Raw genomic sequence first — 14,154 nt, 5'->3', positions numbered from 1 at the left:
TTAAAACTGAACATTGCATGACTGCAAAAAAGCTTATTGGGTAAACCTGCGTTTATATCTCCACATACCTTAAAACTGAACATTGCATGACTGCAAAAAAGCTTATTGGGTAAACCTGCGTTTATATCTCCACATACCTTAAAACTGAACATTGCATGACTGCAAAAAAGCTTATTGGGTAAACCTGCGTTTATATCTCCACATACCTTAAAACTGAACATTGCATGACTGCAAAAAAGCTTATTGGGTAAATCTGTTTGTCACCACTGTTTCAACTCCATCTGTAGCCATGCTCACATTATTTCAATGTTTATTTAGCCATTAAGTCTTACCTAAATTATGGGTTGCTTATCTTTACAATTTTGGCCTTTTAGTCCCCTTGCAGTTTGATTGTGGTGTGAAAGTTATGCCCTGCTAGCTGTGTTGCTAATATGCCCTCCTAATTGATTAATTGCCAGATTCAACCCACACCCAACACACAGTATAAAAACAAGGCCTTCCTTACGGGGGAACACATACAGGGGGTTCTTCCAAAGAAGTGGCGTTCTTAAAATAAGTGGCACTTCCGCTCTTGCACTTCAGCGATTTGCACAAAGCAAACTATAAAAGACTGCAGGTGACCCCATTTCCTAATTTTATCATCTTCCTCTCTGAAACATGCACTCTTTACCTCTCCTCCTTTTCACAATTGCTGCCTCTCTCCTCAAACTCTCTTTTCTACATCCCTCTGCTCCACCCCACAACCTGTACATATCACCCTCACTTCTCCCCTCCCCCTATTACTGCACTCATCACCTCTTTCTAACTCTAAGCCCACTTGCTAACATACCCCCCAGGATACTGAAGCATGTCCCCTCATACAAATCATATTCTCATATTACCTCCCTCACTCTTCTGCTTCTCCTAATCGCTGGAGATATTTCCCCAAACCCTGGGCCCACTTTATTTAACTGTGCCCAACACACCCATCACCATCACCCTACACCCTCTGGCAGTAGTCGCAATCTACACAATCTAGTCTCCATTCCTCTTCTTGCCAACACCAGCCTCACTCTCTCCTGCGCCCTCTGGAACGCCCGCTCTGTCTGCAACAAACTCACTGCTGTTCATGACCTCTTTGTCACTAATTCCTTTAATCTACTTGCTCTCACAGAAACCTGGCTCCACGAATATGACACCCCTTCTCCTGCTTCCCTCTCCCAGGGTGGCCTTCACTGGACTCACTCCCCCAGGCCTAATGGACGCAAGGGAGGTGGAGTGGGATTCCTCCTATCCCCTCAGAGCACCTTCCAGGTTATTCACCCTCCTCCCTCTTTTTCACTCTCATCATTCGAAGCCCACTGTATACGTCTATTCTCTCCCACTTCCCTAAGAATTGCTGTGATCTACCGGCCCCCTGGACCATTATCGACTTTCCTTGATGAGTTTTCTGCCTGGCTACCCTACTTTCTCTCTTCGGAAATTCCCACAATCCTTCTCGGTGATTTCAACATCCCTGCTAATACAAACATTCCTGCTACTTCTAAACTTCTTAGTCTAACCTCTTCATTTGACCTGAAGCAATGGGTACAGGCTTCTACTCACTCTGATGGCAACACCCTTGACCTTGTATTCTCTTACCTATGCACTCCATGCAACTTCTCAAACATCCTTTTCCTCTCTCCGACCACCACCTTATTAGTTTCTCTCTCCCCCTGTCTTCCACCACCTTTCCCTCCAATCGCCTAACCGTCACCCGTAGAAACTTTCGCAACTTCAACTCCTCTCTCCTCTACTCTGCTACCGACCACCTCTATGACAAAATCTCCCCCCTGTCCTGCCCCAACCAAGCCATATCCATCTACAATAAATCTCTGTCCTCCACCCTGGACAAGCTCGCTCCCCTCACTACACGCAGAATCAGGCCTCGACCCCTACAACCCTGGCAAACAGATGACACTAAAATTCTCAAAAAACGTAGTCGCGCTCTTGAGCGTCTGTGGCACAAGACTAAGTCTCTCAAAGACTTCAACCAATACAAATCTGCCCTCCAAAAATACTATTCTTTCCTCCACACTGCCAAGCAAACCTATTTTACAACTCTTATTAATACCTTCTCATCCAATCCCCGTAAACTCTTCTCTACCTTCAACTCTCTACTTTGTCCTCCACCGCCTCCCCCCACTGATTTACTCACTGCCCAGGAAATCGCTAATCACTTCAAAAACAAGATTGATACAATCCGTGATGAAATCTCCACTCTACAGGTATCTCCCCCAGCTAAGACCCCATGTCAACAGATACAACTGACACTACCTCTATTCAAATCTACTACTCCAGACGAAGTTGCTAAACTCCTTTCTATCGCCCACCTAACTACCTGTCCCCTGGACCCTGTTCCCTCTCAAATGCTACAGTCACCCTCTGACCCCATCCTACACTCTCTAACCCACATCTTCAATCTCTCCCTCACCTCTGGCGTCTTCCCCGATGCTCTAAAACATGCACTGGTCACTCCCATACTCAAAAAACCATCCTTGGACCCTACCAATCTTAACAACCTACGCCCTATCTCCTTGCTCCCCTTTTCCTCTAAACTCCTTGAACGCCTGGTTTACAACCAACTGAGTGACCACCTCATTAAAAACAACCTTCTTGATCCCCTTCAATCTGGATTTCGCCCTCAACACTCCACAGAAACTGCTCTTTTAAAACTCACAAATGACCTACTAACTGCAAAAACCAACGGACACTATTCTGTACTCCTACTTCTGGATCTTTCAGCTGCCTTTGACACGGTTGACCACCCCCTCCTCCTCAAAAAACTTCACTCCATCGGTCTCCGTGACTGTGCTCTTCAGTGGCTCTCATCCTACCTATCCCAACGCACCTTCAGTGTCACAATTCTACTTCCTCCACTCCTCTTCCCTTCTCTGTCGGGGTCCCCCAAGGTTCTGTTCTTGGACCTCTTTTATTTTCAATCTACACCTCTTCCCTGGGTCAGCTGATAGCCTCTCATGGCTTTCAATATCATTTCTATGCTGATGACACACAAATCTATCTCTCCACCCCTCAACTCACTCCATCAGTCTCCTCACGCATCACTAACTTACTAACCGACATATCTGTATGGATGTCACACCACTTCCTCAAACTCAACTTGTCCAAAACCGAGCTTATAATATTTCCTCCCCCACGTGCCTCTTCCCCTGACTTCTCTGTGAAGAGCAATGGCAAAACCATCCACCCGTCCCCACATGTCAGGGTGCTAGGTGTTATCCTAGATTCTGAACTCTCCTTTCAGCCCCACATCCAATCACTTTCCAAAGCTTGCCGCCTCAACCTCCGCAACATCTCTAAACTACGTCCCTTTCTAACCAGTGAAACTACAAAGCTCCTGATTCACTCCCTGGTTATCTCTCGCCTCGACTACTGCAACTCCCTCCTCATTGGCTTACCTTTAAATAGACTATCCCCCCTTCAGTCCATCATGAATGCTGCTGCCAGACTCATCCACCTTACAAACCGATCAGTGTCTGCTACCCCTCTCTGCCAATCCCTCCATTGGCTGCCACTCGCCCAACGAATTAAATTCAAAATACTAACAATAAGTTACAAAGCCATCCACAACTGTGCCCCCAGCTACATCACTAACCTAGTCTCAAAATACCAACCTAAACGCCATCTCCGTTCCTCCCAAGATCTCCTGCTCTCTAGCTCCCTCATCACCTCCTCCCATATCCGCCTCCAGGACTTCTCCCGAGCCTCGCCCATCCTCTGGAATTCCCTACCCCAATCTGTCAGACTGTCTCCAAATTTATCCACTTTTAGGCGATCCCTGAAGACTTTCCTCTTCAGAGAAGCCTATCCTGCCTCCATCTAACAACTGCATTATTTTCTCCATTAGCTCATCCCCCACAGCTATTACCCTTTTGTATAACTTGACCCTCCCTCCTAGATTGTAAGCTCTAACGAGCAGGGCCCTCTGATTCCTCCTGTATTGAATTGTATTGTACTTGTACTGTCTGCCCTAATGTTGTTGTAAAGCGCTGCGTAAACTGTCGGCGCTATATAAATCCTGTATAATAATAATAATAATAATAATAATAATAATAATATCAGTCTTTGCCACAAGTGTACCACGCCCATAGCAGCGAACCCATGATACCGCTGTGTCCAAAGAATTGTATGTCGCCGCACACTCCTTCAGAGCAATAGCATCATTGACTGACCCTCCCTTCAGAAAGTAAAGGTGATGAATTAACCTAAACTTGTGTTTCTTTTTTTTTTTGGAACTACACCCAACAGGGAAAGTCATGCAGCGGAACCTTCGAAAAGGGGCCGGACATACGACCCAATTTCACCTCCTTCAGTATTTTCTCTGAGACCACGGAAGGATGCAACAGGGTGGAACACAAGCCGACAGTGAACATGGGATTTTAAAACCACTAGTGAAACCCGATTCCAACAACCCTGCCGCTTGGGGTACCTACTGAGGAAAGGCAGCATCCTTTCCACCTGCACTGGCATCGTCCCTCTTACCCACAGACTCTCCGGCATGCCTATGTGGAGGGGGGGTGCCTTTCCTCCAAATCAGCACATGCCCAGCCTGCCCTCCCACTGCTGAAACAGGGGAAAAAAAAAAAAAAAAAAAAAAACCCCACACCCACCATGATGTGCACTTTATAAAGCATATCGAAATGCTGAAGACAGCAGATAAATAAAACTTGCGTAGGGAGATTTATTCACCTCCATTGTCCGAGGTCGTTTCACTTCACTGGGTAAATGAGGACTTGGATCCACTTTAAGGTCATGAGTAGAGACCGGAACAGGAGAAAAACACACACACCCCCACAAGTGAAGTGGTCTTTATACCACATAGCCGCAGTAGACTCTGCAGATCTATATAGGGCAAGGCTGACATGTAAACCCCCCCCCAAACACTACCCCTAAAATTTCTCCTAGTACACATCTCTTCCCCCCCAAATAGTTACTACCATGTTATACAATTAAACACATGGGTAGAATGTATACTCACGCAAAGCAGGGTTCAGCTTTGTGCACCGACGAGTGATTTTTTAAAGCTCTCTTCTTATGAAAGATTTTGGAACACCCAGAAACTGAGCACTGCAAGGAAGAATACAGACAAAAGTTTGTGATACAGGGGTCCAGCCACACGACTGTTCTGCATAATCACAGGTCTATGAATCTAACCGCACCTTGAGATACTGTGGCTGTCTAGAGCGTATCATACACACACACACACACACACACCTTTCATATAGAATTTTTACTTTTACAGGATCTGGCCTTGCGAGCCTTAGTTAGGTATGGTATGTACAGTATTGTCTGACAACCCTCTGTCCCATCAGGCATTAGCTTACAACAGCCAAGCTGTTATTGTCAGCAGGTAAGCAGGGTGGTAAATGGGCCCTTGAAACAAGTCTTCGAGACCAGTAGATGCCACCAGATTAACAAGATGTACCAATACCTGCAGGGCCAATCTTGAGCCACCAATAGATACAGCAACAGTGTCACTGGCAAGTAAGCATAAATTAACAGTTCAGCAATCCTATGGACCTACCACTGCAGCCACTGTCTGCCCAATTTGCTGAAAGACTTGAAGGAACGATGAGGCGCTCTCTCCGATGCCAACTCCAAGCAAGACTTTCCCAAAACAGGTCATCTAAGGTGCCCCATGCCTGGAATCCCTCTTAGCCTCAAGGCAGCTCACTGAAACAGACGGTTTGCCTAGACAAGGAGCTGTATCTAGGCCAAAAGGCAAATTGCAAATATGGCATTATTCATCCCCTAGTCACAGAAAAAGAACGGTTGATGCCCCCGGTAAATGGGTACACAAGTATGCATTTTGAGGTCTATGGATGCCAGAAGTTCCCCTGATGCAGCGACACCAACTGAATCGATTTTCTTGGAAGTTGTGGCTTTTGATAGTCTTGGATATGTTCTTGACCAGTGTAAATAAGATGCACACCTTTTCTCTTATATGGCTGCCGCCATCTCTTATACCCCAACTTTAAGTCCCCGTTATCCTTAACTATATTGACGACACAACACCTTGTTGGAGTAAAACTGGCCATAGCAGCCTTTTATTAACACACATATACATGTAACATTTTAAAACGTAACAAGATCAACTGTCAGTTTCTCCTCCTGGTGGTCAATGACGGCACTTCAACGTAAATTCTGTTCCACATCTACACTGCGGGCCTTCTATCATAAAAGGCCTACGGCCGTGATAACATCAGCCCAAAGACAACTCGTTACCCGCAGTGTCACCATTACCATCTTCAGCTAATCAGTGTTAACTGTACACACCAATAGGGGCCCATAACCGTTGAGTCCCCCCACACTTCCATCTCCTGGGTTAGTTACCACCATCAAAGACCACCAACGCCAACGCTAACAAGGGTGACCCCCCTTACCCTTGGGAGCTCCTCCACACACGCAGTGCCCTCTGAATCCCTTCCTCCAAACCCATGGACCAAAGATCAATACCAACTTCCGACAGGTGCACTCCGTCCCTTCTCAAATATAGCCCCACATCCTTCTCCAACTCCCTGTGGTGAACTACCAAACCTCCATTTCGTATAACAAACTGGCCCACCCTTTTGTTCACTTTAATCCTGGTTTTGTTTAGGCGGTCTACCGACCTTGCCAACCTCCAATTTGTCCTGGCCACAATATCGGACCAAACAATCACCATCTCAGGGAAGGAAGTTCTCAAACGTAAGAAATCAATCTTAACGTCCTTTATGAGCTCCCGGCTGGGACGCCCACCCAGGTCGTTACCTCCAACATGAAGCACCAACACATCGGGTGGTCTGTCCAGGCGTGCAAAATGCTGTACTTCAGGCAACACCCTAGCCCATTGCATCCCTGGCCTGCCTACCCAACGTATACAAGCATCCTCCCTGGGAATCCCCAACTGCCTCCCCTTAGGTCTCATATCTGCCTGTTTTGCCCCCCAAAACACATAGGAGTGGCCCAATATCCATACGAGACCCCTCTTGATTCCACCTAAAAGAAAGGAGAAAACCACAGATAACCAAAGTCAAATAACACACACCATAATCAATCCCCTGTCCCAAAACAAACCCCCGACCTCCCCCAAAGACATCACTGATCCACACTTCTACTCAACCACCAAGTGTGGCCGCACATATGTACGAAATCTCCTAGACTCCCAACGGCCAATGCGCTTAACAGCCGCTTCGTCCAACCCACATCGTGCCGCCTCTGTGGCCGCTCCAATGCGGAAGGAGTGCGAAGCATACTGCGTACAATCCAGACCCCCCGCTTTCAAGCATTTCTTGAAAACTGCCACAAACTGAAATTTCGTTAAAGGAGACCCATCATTGTGGATCAACAAAGTCCCCTCCCTCAACGGGCGGCGTTCCAAAAATTCCCGCATCACGCTCACCGGGCATACCGGAGAATCCGGCATCCGATATAGTTGCACCTTAACCCCTTTCCCAATCTGATCCGTTTTTGACCGTCTCAACCATACCTCCAAGCTAAACCCCGTGACCTTCACATCCTGTACCCCCAAGCCCCCCGAAACCTTCCTAGAAGGGCTAACCAGTTCACTTATCCGAAAGGCACCAAAAAAGGCCAGCGAAAAAGCTGCCCAGAATAGCAACGCCTCGTAAGCCGACGCGCATACTGTGCCCAGATGATCAGATAAAACTCGCAGGTTGCTAAGTCAATGGCCTCCTAGTATCCTTACTTTTTTGCGACCGCTGATAGCCTTTCATCACTTGTCTCACCCAAAAATCTTTTGTAAAATCTGTCCCCCCTTGCAACTTGAACAAGAATGCCAAACCGGTGAGCTTGCGGTCCATCATCGAAACCGACACCCCTTGCTCCAGATTCCTAGAGACAAAATAGACCACTAGCAACCTCACGTCTTCAGTTCCAGGGTCCACTCCCACCTGCCAACCATTCGGCCCACACTTTTTCATAAGCCCCCCAGGTGGATACACTCACCGAGCCCTTTATCCATCGAGCGAGGGTTCCAAAACGATCGACCACAGCCCTCGGGGACACCGAACCCCTTGTTGGTCTGCCGATGGAGCCAAGTCCCGGAATTTGTCCCACTGGAAACGAGACAAGGCGTCAGCCAACGCGTTGTCCACCCCCGGAAGATGTACCGCATACAAAAAGATATTCATCTGTAAGCAGCGCAGCACCAAGTGCCGCAACAGCCGAACTACCAGTGGCGATGAAGCTGAAATGCGGTTAATCACCTGCACTACCCCCAAATTGTCGCAGTTCAATCAGATCTTCAAATCCCTGAACGACTCACCCCAAACTTCAACTGCCAGCACCACCGGAAACAGCTCCAGCAGCACCAGGTTTTTGCAGAATCACGCTTCCTGCCATTTCCTCGGCCAGGGTTCAGCACTCCAATGCCCCTGGTAAAACGCCCCGTAACCCGAAGACCCAGCTGCGTCCGTGAACAGTTGCAAATCGCAATTGCTCAGCGGCCCCGCCAACCACAGCGATTTACCATTGTATGTGGACAAAAAGGTGTCCCACACCCTCAGATCGGCCCGATGTTCCCGGGTCATCCGGATAAAATGATGAGGGGACCTGATAACTGCCGACAGCCGCCGGCAGAACACCCTGCCCATCGGAATTATGCGACACGCAAAATTAAGCTTGCCCAGCAATGGCTGCAGGCCTCTAAGCTGAATCTTACGCAATGCCACGGTCGCCCGAATCTCCCTTCTCAAAGCCACCAACTTATCCTCCGGCAATCGACATTCCATTGCCTCGGAGTCAATGACTATACCCAAGAAGCTAAGCACTGTGGTCGGGCCCTCTGTTTTATCCCGTGCCAACGGGATACCAAAAATACCAGCCATGTGTTGTAATGTGGCCAACAGCACAGCACACGTCTTAGATGCTGGGGGGCCAATGCATAGGAAATCATCCAGGTAATGAATTACCGAATTCAAACCTAAAACATCCCGAACCGCCCACTCAACGAATGAGCTAAAAGTTTCAAACAATGCGCATGAAATCGAACAACCCATAGGCAAGCAGCGATCGACATAAAACCTACCCTGCCAGCAACACCAACAACCAACAGCTGTCTGGATGTACCGGGAGGAGGCGAAAGGCCGATTCGATATCCGCTTTTGCCATAAGCGCTCCCTTCCCACAACGGTGTACCCAACCCACCTCTGCATCGAAGGGTGTGTAAGAAACCGTGCATGCGTCAGGGTCGATCACATCACTGACCGATCCGCCCTTGGGGAATGATAAATGATGTATAAGTCGAAACTTATTCGGTTCCTTCTTGGGGACCACCCCGAGCGGAGATACCACCAAATTTGGCATCGGCCGCTCCCGAAATGGCCCGGCCATGCGGCCCAATGCCACTTCCTTCCCCAATTTTTCCTCAACCACACTGGGGTGACTCAATGCCGAGCATAAATTCTTTGCAACCGGTGGGACAACCATCAATGAACTAGGGATTCTAAAACCCTCCAGGAACCCTTCCCGCAGAAGCCGAGCGGCCGCCCGGTCCGGGTACCTACTTAGGAAAGGCTGCATCCTTTCCACCCTCACTGGTGTCTTCCCTTTTGTTACCCACTTCTCCTGGGCGACTTTTTCCTTTTTTAAAGCAACGGGATCCTGGGTGAGATCCTCCGCAACTTGAGCATTCGTGCTTAAAACAGGCGCCCCCGAATTTACACGTCCCGTCATTGAATTGCCAACAGACGCCCCACTTTTTTGCGGCCGGCTGTCGGGGTGAAGAACCGCCGCCCCCCCCCGGAAAAAACTGAGTCGGGGCCCGAGCTGAGGACATAAGCTTCATCCAGAGGCTAATGTCCTTATGGTCCCAGCGAAGGGAGGGACGCACCGCCCTCCGTTGCCGGAACTGCTAGTCATACCTGAGCCATGCTGTACCCCCATAAACTCTGTATGCCTCCCCAATGGCGTCCAAGTAGCAAAAGAGCACCGCCCATCCTTACCCGGTCCAAACTTCTGTACTAATTCTCGCAAACCCCCCTAATAAAGCCTGCAGCTATCCGTCCGTGCCCCCATAAACAGGTCCTGGGCCCGCTGGCAGTGGACTGGCCGCCAAAACCGCCCCAGATTGCGGCCCACCCAATATGGTACCAGTCCCCCCCACATCAGCCGCCCCCAACAACCCCTGTAAGGCATTTTTAAGTGTGTGAGAAGCAACAGGACGTGACTTACCGGGCCGACCAGGGGTTGTCCCCGCCGCCGCTGCTCCCGAATCCGATGGCGCCGGACGCTCCTGCACTTCCTCCTCAGACCCGCTCAGCTCTCCCTCGGACCGGTCACCGGGCTCTTGCAGGGGCTCAGAGTCATCCATCCCCGGGGAAGAGGTCCTGAATGCTGCCGTCTCCTGACCGCGCTGGCCACGCCTCCCGACGCTGGCTCCTCCCACCGCTGGCACTGTCCTCCTCACAGGTGTCCTGGAGACCCGACTGCTGGGCCGCCCACTCCTCCTGGAAGGGGTAACGCTCCGGACTTCCGAGCCGCCGGCCGGGGATGGGGAAAGCCCGGCGGCCGTTGACGTCATCCTCCCGCGCTGAGACTTCCCCCTGGCTATGTACACAACGCAGGGAGCGTCCGTCCTCACGCTGCCCACTTCGAGCGGGCGAGGGGGAAACGCTGGGTCCTGCCGACGCCCCGCCCACTGAGTTCCGCCGATGCCAAGGATTCTGCCCGGGGACCACAACGGCAGAAACAGGGTGTCGTTTCGCCGGTGGTCCCGACGGGTCCCGCTCCGGGGGGCTCCTAACGTGGCGTGCAGCTCTGGGGGAGGCTTCTGGTGAAAAACGCTCCGGAGGCCGAGACCTCCGGGCGCGTGGAAGATCCTGCCCCCTCACCTCTCCAGCCTGAGGTCCGAGGAGTCTAGCCACTTGGTTGTGCAGCCATCCAGGGCCGTGGGTGGTCGCCGCCGCCCGCAGCTGGGCCAATAAACTGTCCAAATCTGCCATTGCTCTATTGCTTGGGGACACAAACTTCCTCTTCACTGTAGTTCTCCCCGCAATGATGCCCGGGAGACCCCTCCTGACCCTTAAATAACCTAAACCCCTCCCATTAAAACATTAACTTTTACCCAATTCCCTAAGAATAAATCTAAAACAACTTTTATTTTAACCCCTGCTGTACCCTTATCCCCCTGTCATGCCAGCCTTCTGCTAGTTTCATTCTATTCCACCTGCTCCAGGCCTCCCTAGTTGTACTTTTACCCCATTCTTCTTCTGGGCACTAAAGAGTACTAATTAAAACCCTGAAATCCTTCCTGCAGCAGAACTGGGATCACCCCCCTCCTGGGCCATGAGTTCCAAAGGCCAGACTGAAATCTGGCAACTTCGGGGGACAGACACAGGTTGCAAATAAATTAAACTCTGGCAGGGGTTTATGAAATGGATTTTGTAGCCTGATACAAACCCATGTGGGTTAGTCAGTATTCCACAAAAAAAAAAGTCATAACACCCCCCACCTTGAGCTGGGCAGGTGGGTCCAAATGGGGGACTACTTCTCTGAACTTGACGTGAGAACTCTTGTAAATGGCAAGCAAAATTGCTAACTGAAAGACAGGCCCATATTTGCAATCCATTGCATGAGCACAAAAGTTTTAACCACTTGCCGACCGCCTCACGCAGATATACTGCAGCAGAATGGCACGGGCAGGCAAAGTAACGTATGGGTGCCCAAGGTGGTCGGCTTCTGTTCCCGAGCGATCAGAGGTGAGGGGGGAGGCCATCCATTCGTGGCCACCCCCTCGCGACCGCTCCCAGCCAATGACAAGCTTCCTCTGCTGCTGTATAGTAAACAGCGGCAGAGAAAGTGATGTCATCTCTCCTCAGCTCTGTATTTTCCGTTCCAGCACCGAGGAGAGAAGACATTGATGTAAGTGCACAACACACAGTAAAAACACACCAGGCACACTTTACACCCCCCGATCACCCCCCCCCCCCCCCCCGTCACAGTGACAAGCAGTTTTTTCCTGATTACTGCATTGGTGTCAGTTTGTGACAGTTAGTGTGGTAGGGCAGTTAGTGTTAGCCCCTTTAGGTCTAGGATATCCCCCTAATAAAGTTTTAACCCCTTGATCAACCCGTCACCAGTATCACAGCGATCAGAAAAACGATCGCTTAGTATTAGTGTCACTGCTGACGCTAGTTAGGGAGGTAAATATATAGGTTCGCCGTCAGTGTTTTATAGTGTCAGGGACCCCCATATACTACCTAATAAAGGTTTTAACCCTTTCACCAGTGATCACCTTATAACTGTTATGGGTGACGCTGGTTAGTTTATTTTTTATAGTGTCAGGGCACGCGCCGTTTATTACCTAATAAATGTTTAGCCCCCGATCGCCCGATGGTGATATAACTTAGGTTTTAGGGTCTGCGTCGCCCCAGGCAGCGTCAGATTAGCGCCAGTACCGCTAACACCCAAGCACGCACGATACACCTCCCTTAGTGGTATAGTATCTGAACGGATCAATATCTGATCCAATCAGATCTATACTAGCATCCCCAGCAGTTTGGGTTCCCAAAAATTCAGTGTTAGCGGGATCAGCCCAGATACCTGCTAGCACCTGCGTTTTGCCCCTCCGCCCGGCCCAGCCCACCCAAGTGCAGTATCGATCGATCACTGTCACTTACAAAACACTAAACACACATAACTGCAGCGTTCGCAGAGTCAGGCCTGATCCCTGCGATCGCTAACAGTTTTTTGGTAGCGTTTTTGGGGAACTGGCAAGCACCAGCGGCCTAGTACACCCCGGTCATAGTCAAACCAGCACTGCAGTAACACTTGGTGATGTGGCGAGTCCCATAAGTGCAGTTCAAGCTGGTGAGGTGGCAAGCACAAGTAGTGTCCCGCTGCCACCAAGAAGAAGACAAACACAGACAAACACCTCCCGTCAACCATGGAATTAACCTCTTCCTTGAAATTCTACTTTAAGGAAATCACCCCAGACATCTCCCCCACTACGCTATGGGAAGCCCATAAGGCGGTCATCAGGGGTAAATGCATAGCTTTGTCATCGGCCATGAAAAAAGACACTAGCCACAAAATACCGAACTGAGAAGGAACTAAAGGCTCTAGAAATGCGGCTACAAGCGTCCCCTACCGTACCCCTTCTCAGGAAGGTTATTAAACTCCGGGCGACCTTGAGGGATTTTGCACTGGGACGAGTAGAAAAAGCTTTACTTAGGCTAAAACAAATCTATGATAGGGGAAATAAGGCACATTCTTTACTAGCAAAAAAACTACGAGAAGACTCCCTTAACTCTACACCCCACCAAATTAAGAATAAAACAGGTTGTTTATTATCCTACCCTAAAGATCACACACACCTTCGCAGTCTTCTATACAGACCTCTACAATAACCCCGACATCCCAAGCAACCCTCCCTCCCCAGAGCCCTCACTCAGATTGCATCATTACCTAGAGCAAAGTGGAGTCCCCCGTTTACAAGCCACAGACTTGGAGGCCCTAAACGCGCCAATTACAGAGGAAGAAATAGAGCTCACAGTTAAATCTTTACCCTCTCGTAAATCCCCGGGCCCGGATGGCTTACCGTACGAGTACTACAAGACCTTTCTCCCTCTCCTACTCCCATATATGTGCAGACTTTTTAATGCCTTTCTCCGGGATACCCCTGTCCCGGTAGATATGCAGCAATCATTCATTACCTTGATTCCCAAACCGGATAAAGACCCCGTTTTATGCGCCAATTATCGACCCATTGCTCTCTTAAATTCAGACTTAAAAATCTTTACGAAACTACTCAATTCGCCTGAATGTAGTTCTCCCCTCTCTTATACATAAGGACCAGGTGGGCTTCATCCCACTTAGACAAGCGGGAGACAACACTAGGAAAGTAAATTGACCTGGTGGATGTGGCGAACAGGGGGGACACAGTGTCTTTGCTTCTTAGCTTGGACGCCGAAAAAGCCTTCGACCGTCTTGGATGGCCCTTCCACACTGCAACATATGGGTTAAAGGGCCCCTTCCTGTGAGCGATACAGCACCTGCACTCACGCCCTACTGCCCAGGTCAGAACTCCTTTTGCCTTCTCCACCTCATTCTCTATAAAGAATGGCACACGGCAGGGGTGTCCTCTCTCACCCCTGCTATTTGCACTATGTGTGG

At 49.6% G+C, this 14,154-nt stretch overlaps 1 protein-coding gene across 1 annotated transcript in view; it reads right to left on the bottom strand.

Moving 5' to 3' along the window:
- The window catches only part of LOC141113363 (P43 5S RNA-binding protein-like), a 132,467-nt gene that overhangs the window by 35,027 nt on the left and 83,286 nt on the right, over window positions 1–14,154 (bottom strand). Inside the window, exon 4 of the mRNA XM_073606423.1 lies at window positions 5,018–5,106. Within this exon, the coding sequence (XP_073462524.1) occupies window positions 5,018–5,106 (89 nt within the window). The remainder of the gene's footprint in view (window positions 1–5,017; window positions 5,107–14,154) is intronic.

This window comes from Aquarana catesbeiana, linkage group LG12 (assembly GCF_042186555.1).
Source record: "Aquarana catesbeiana isolate 2022-GZ linkage group LG12, ASM4218655v1, whole genome shotgun sequence".
Classification (NCBI taxonomy): domain Eukaryota; kingdom Metazoa; phylum Chordata; class Amphibia; order Anura; family Ranidae; genus Aquarana; species Aquarana catesbeiana.
The sequence above is the reverse complement of the archived record's forward strand: the minus strand, read 5'-3'. Positions and strand labels throughout refer to the sequence as shown.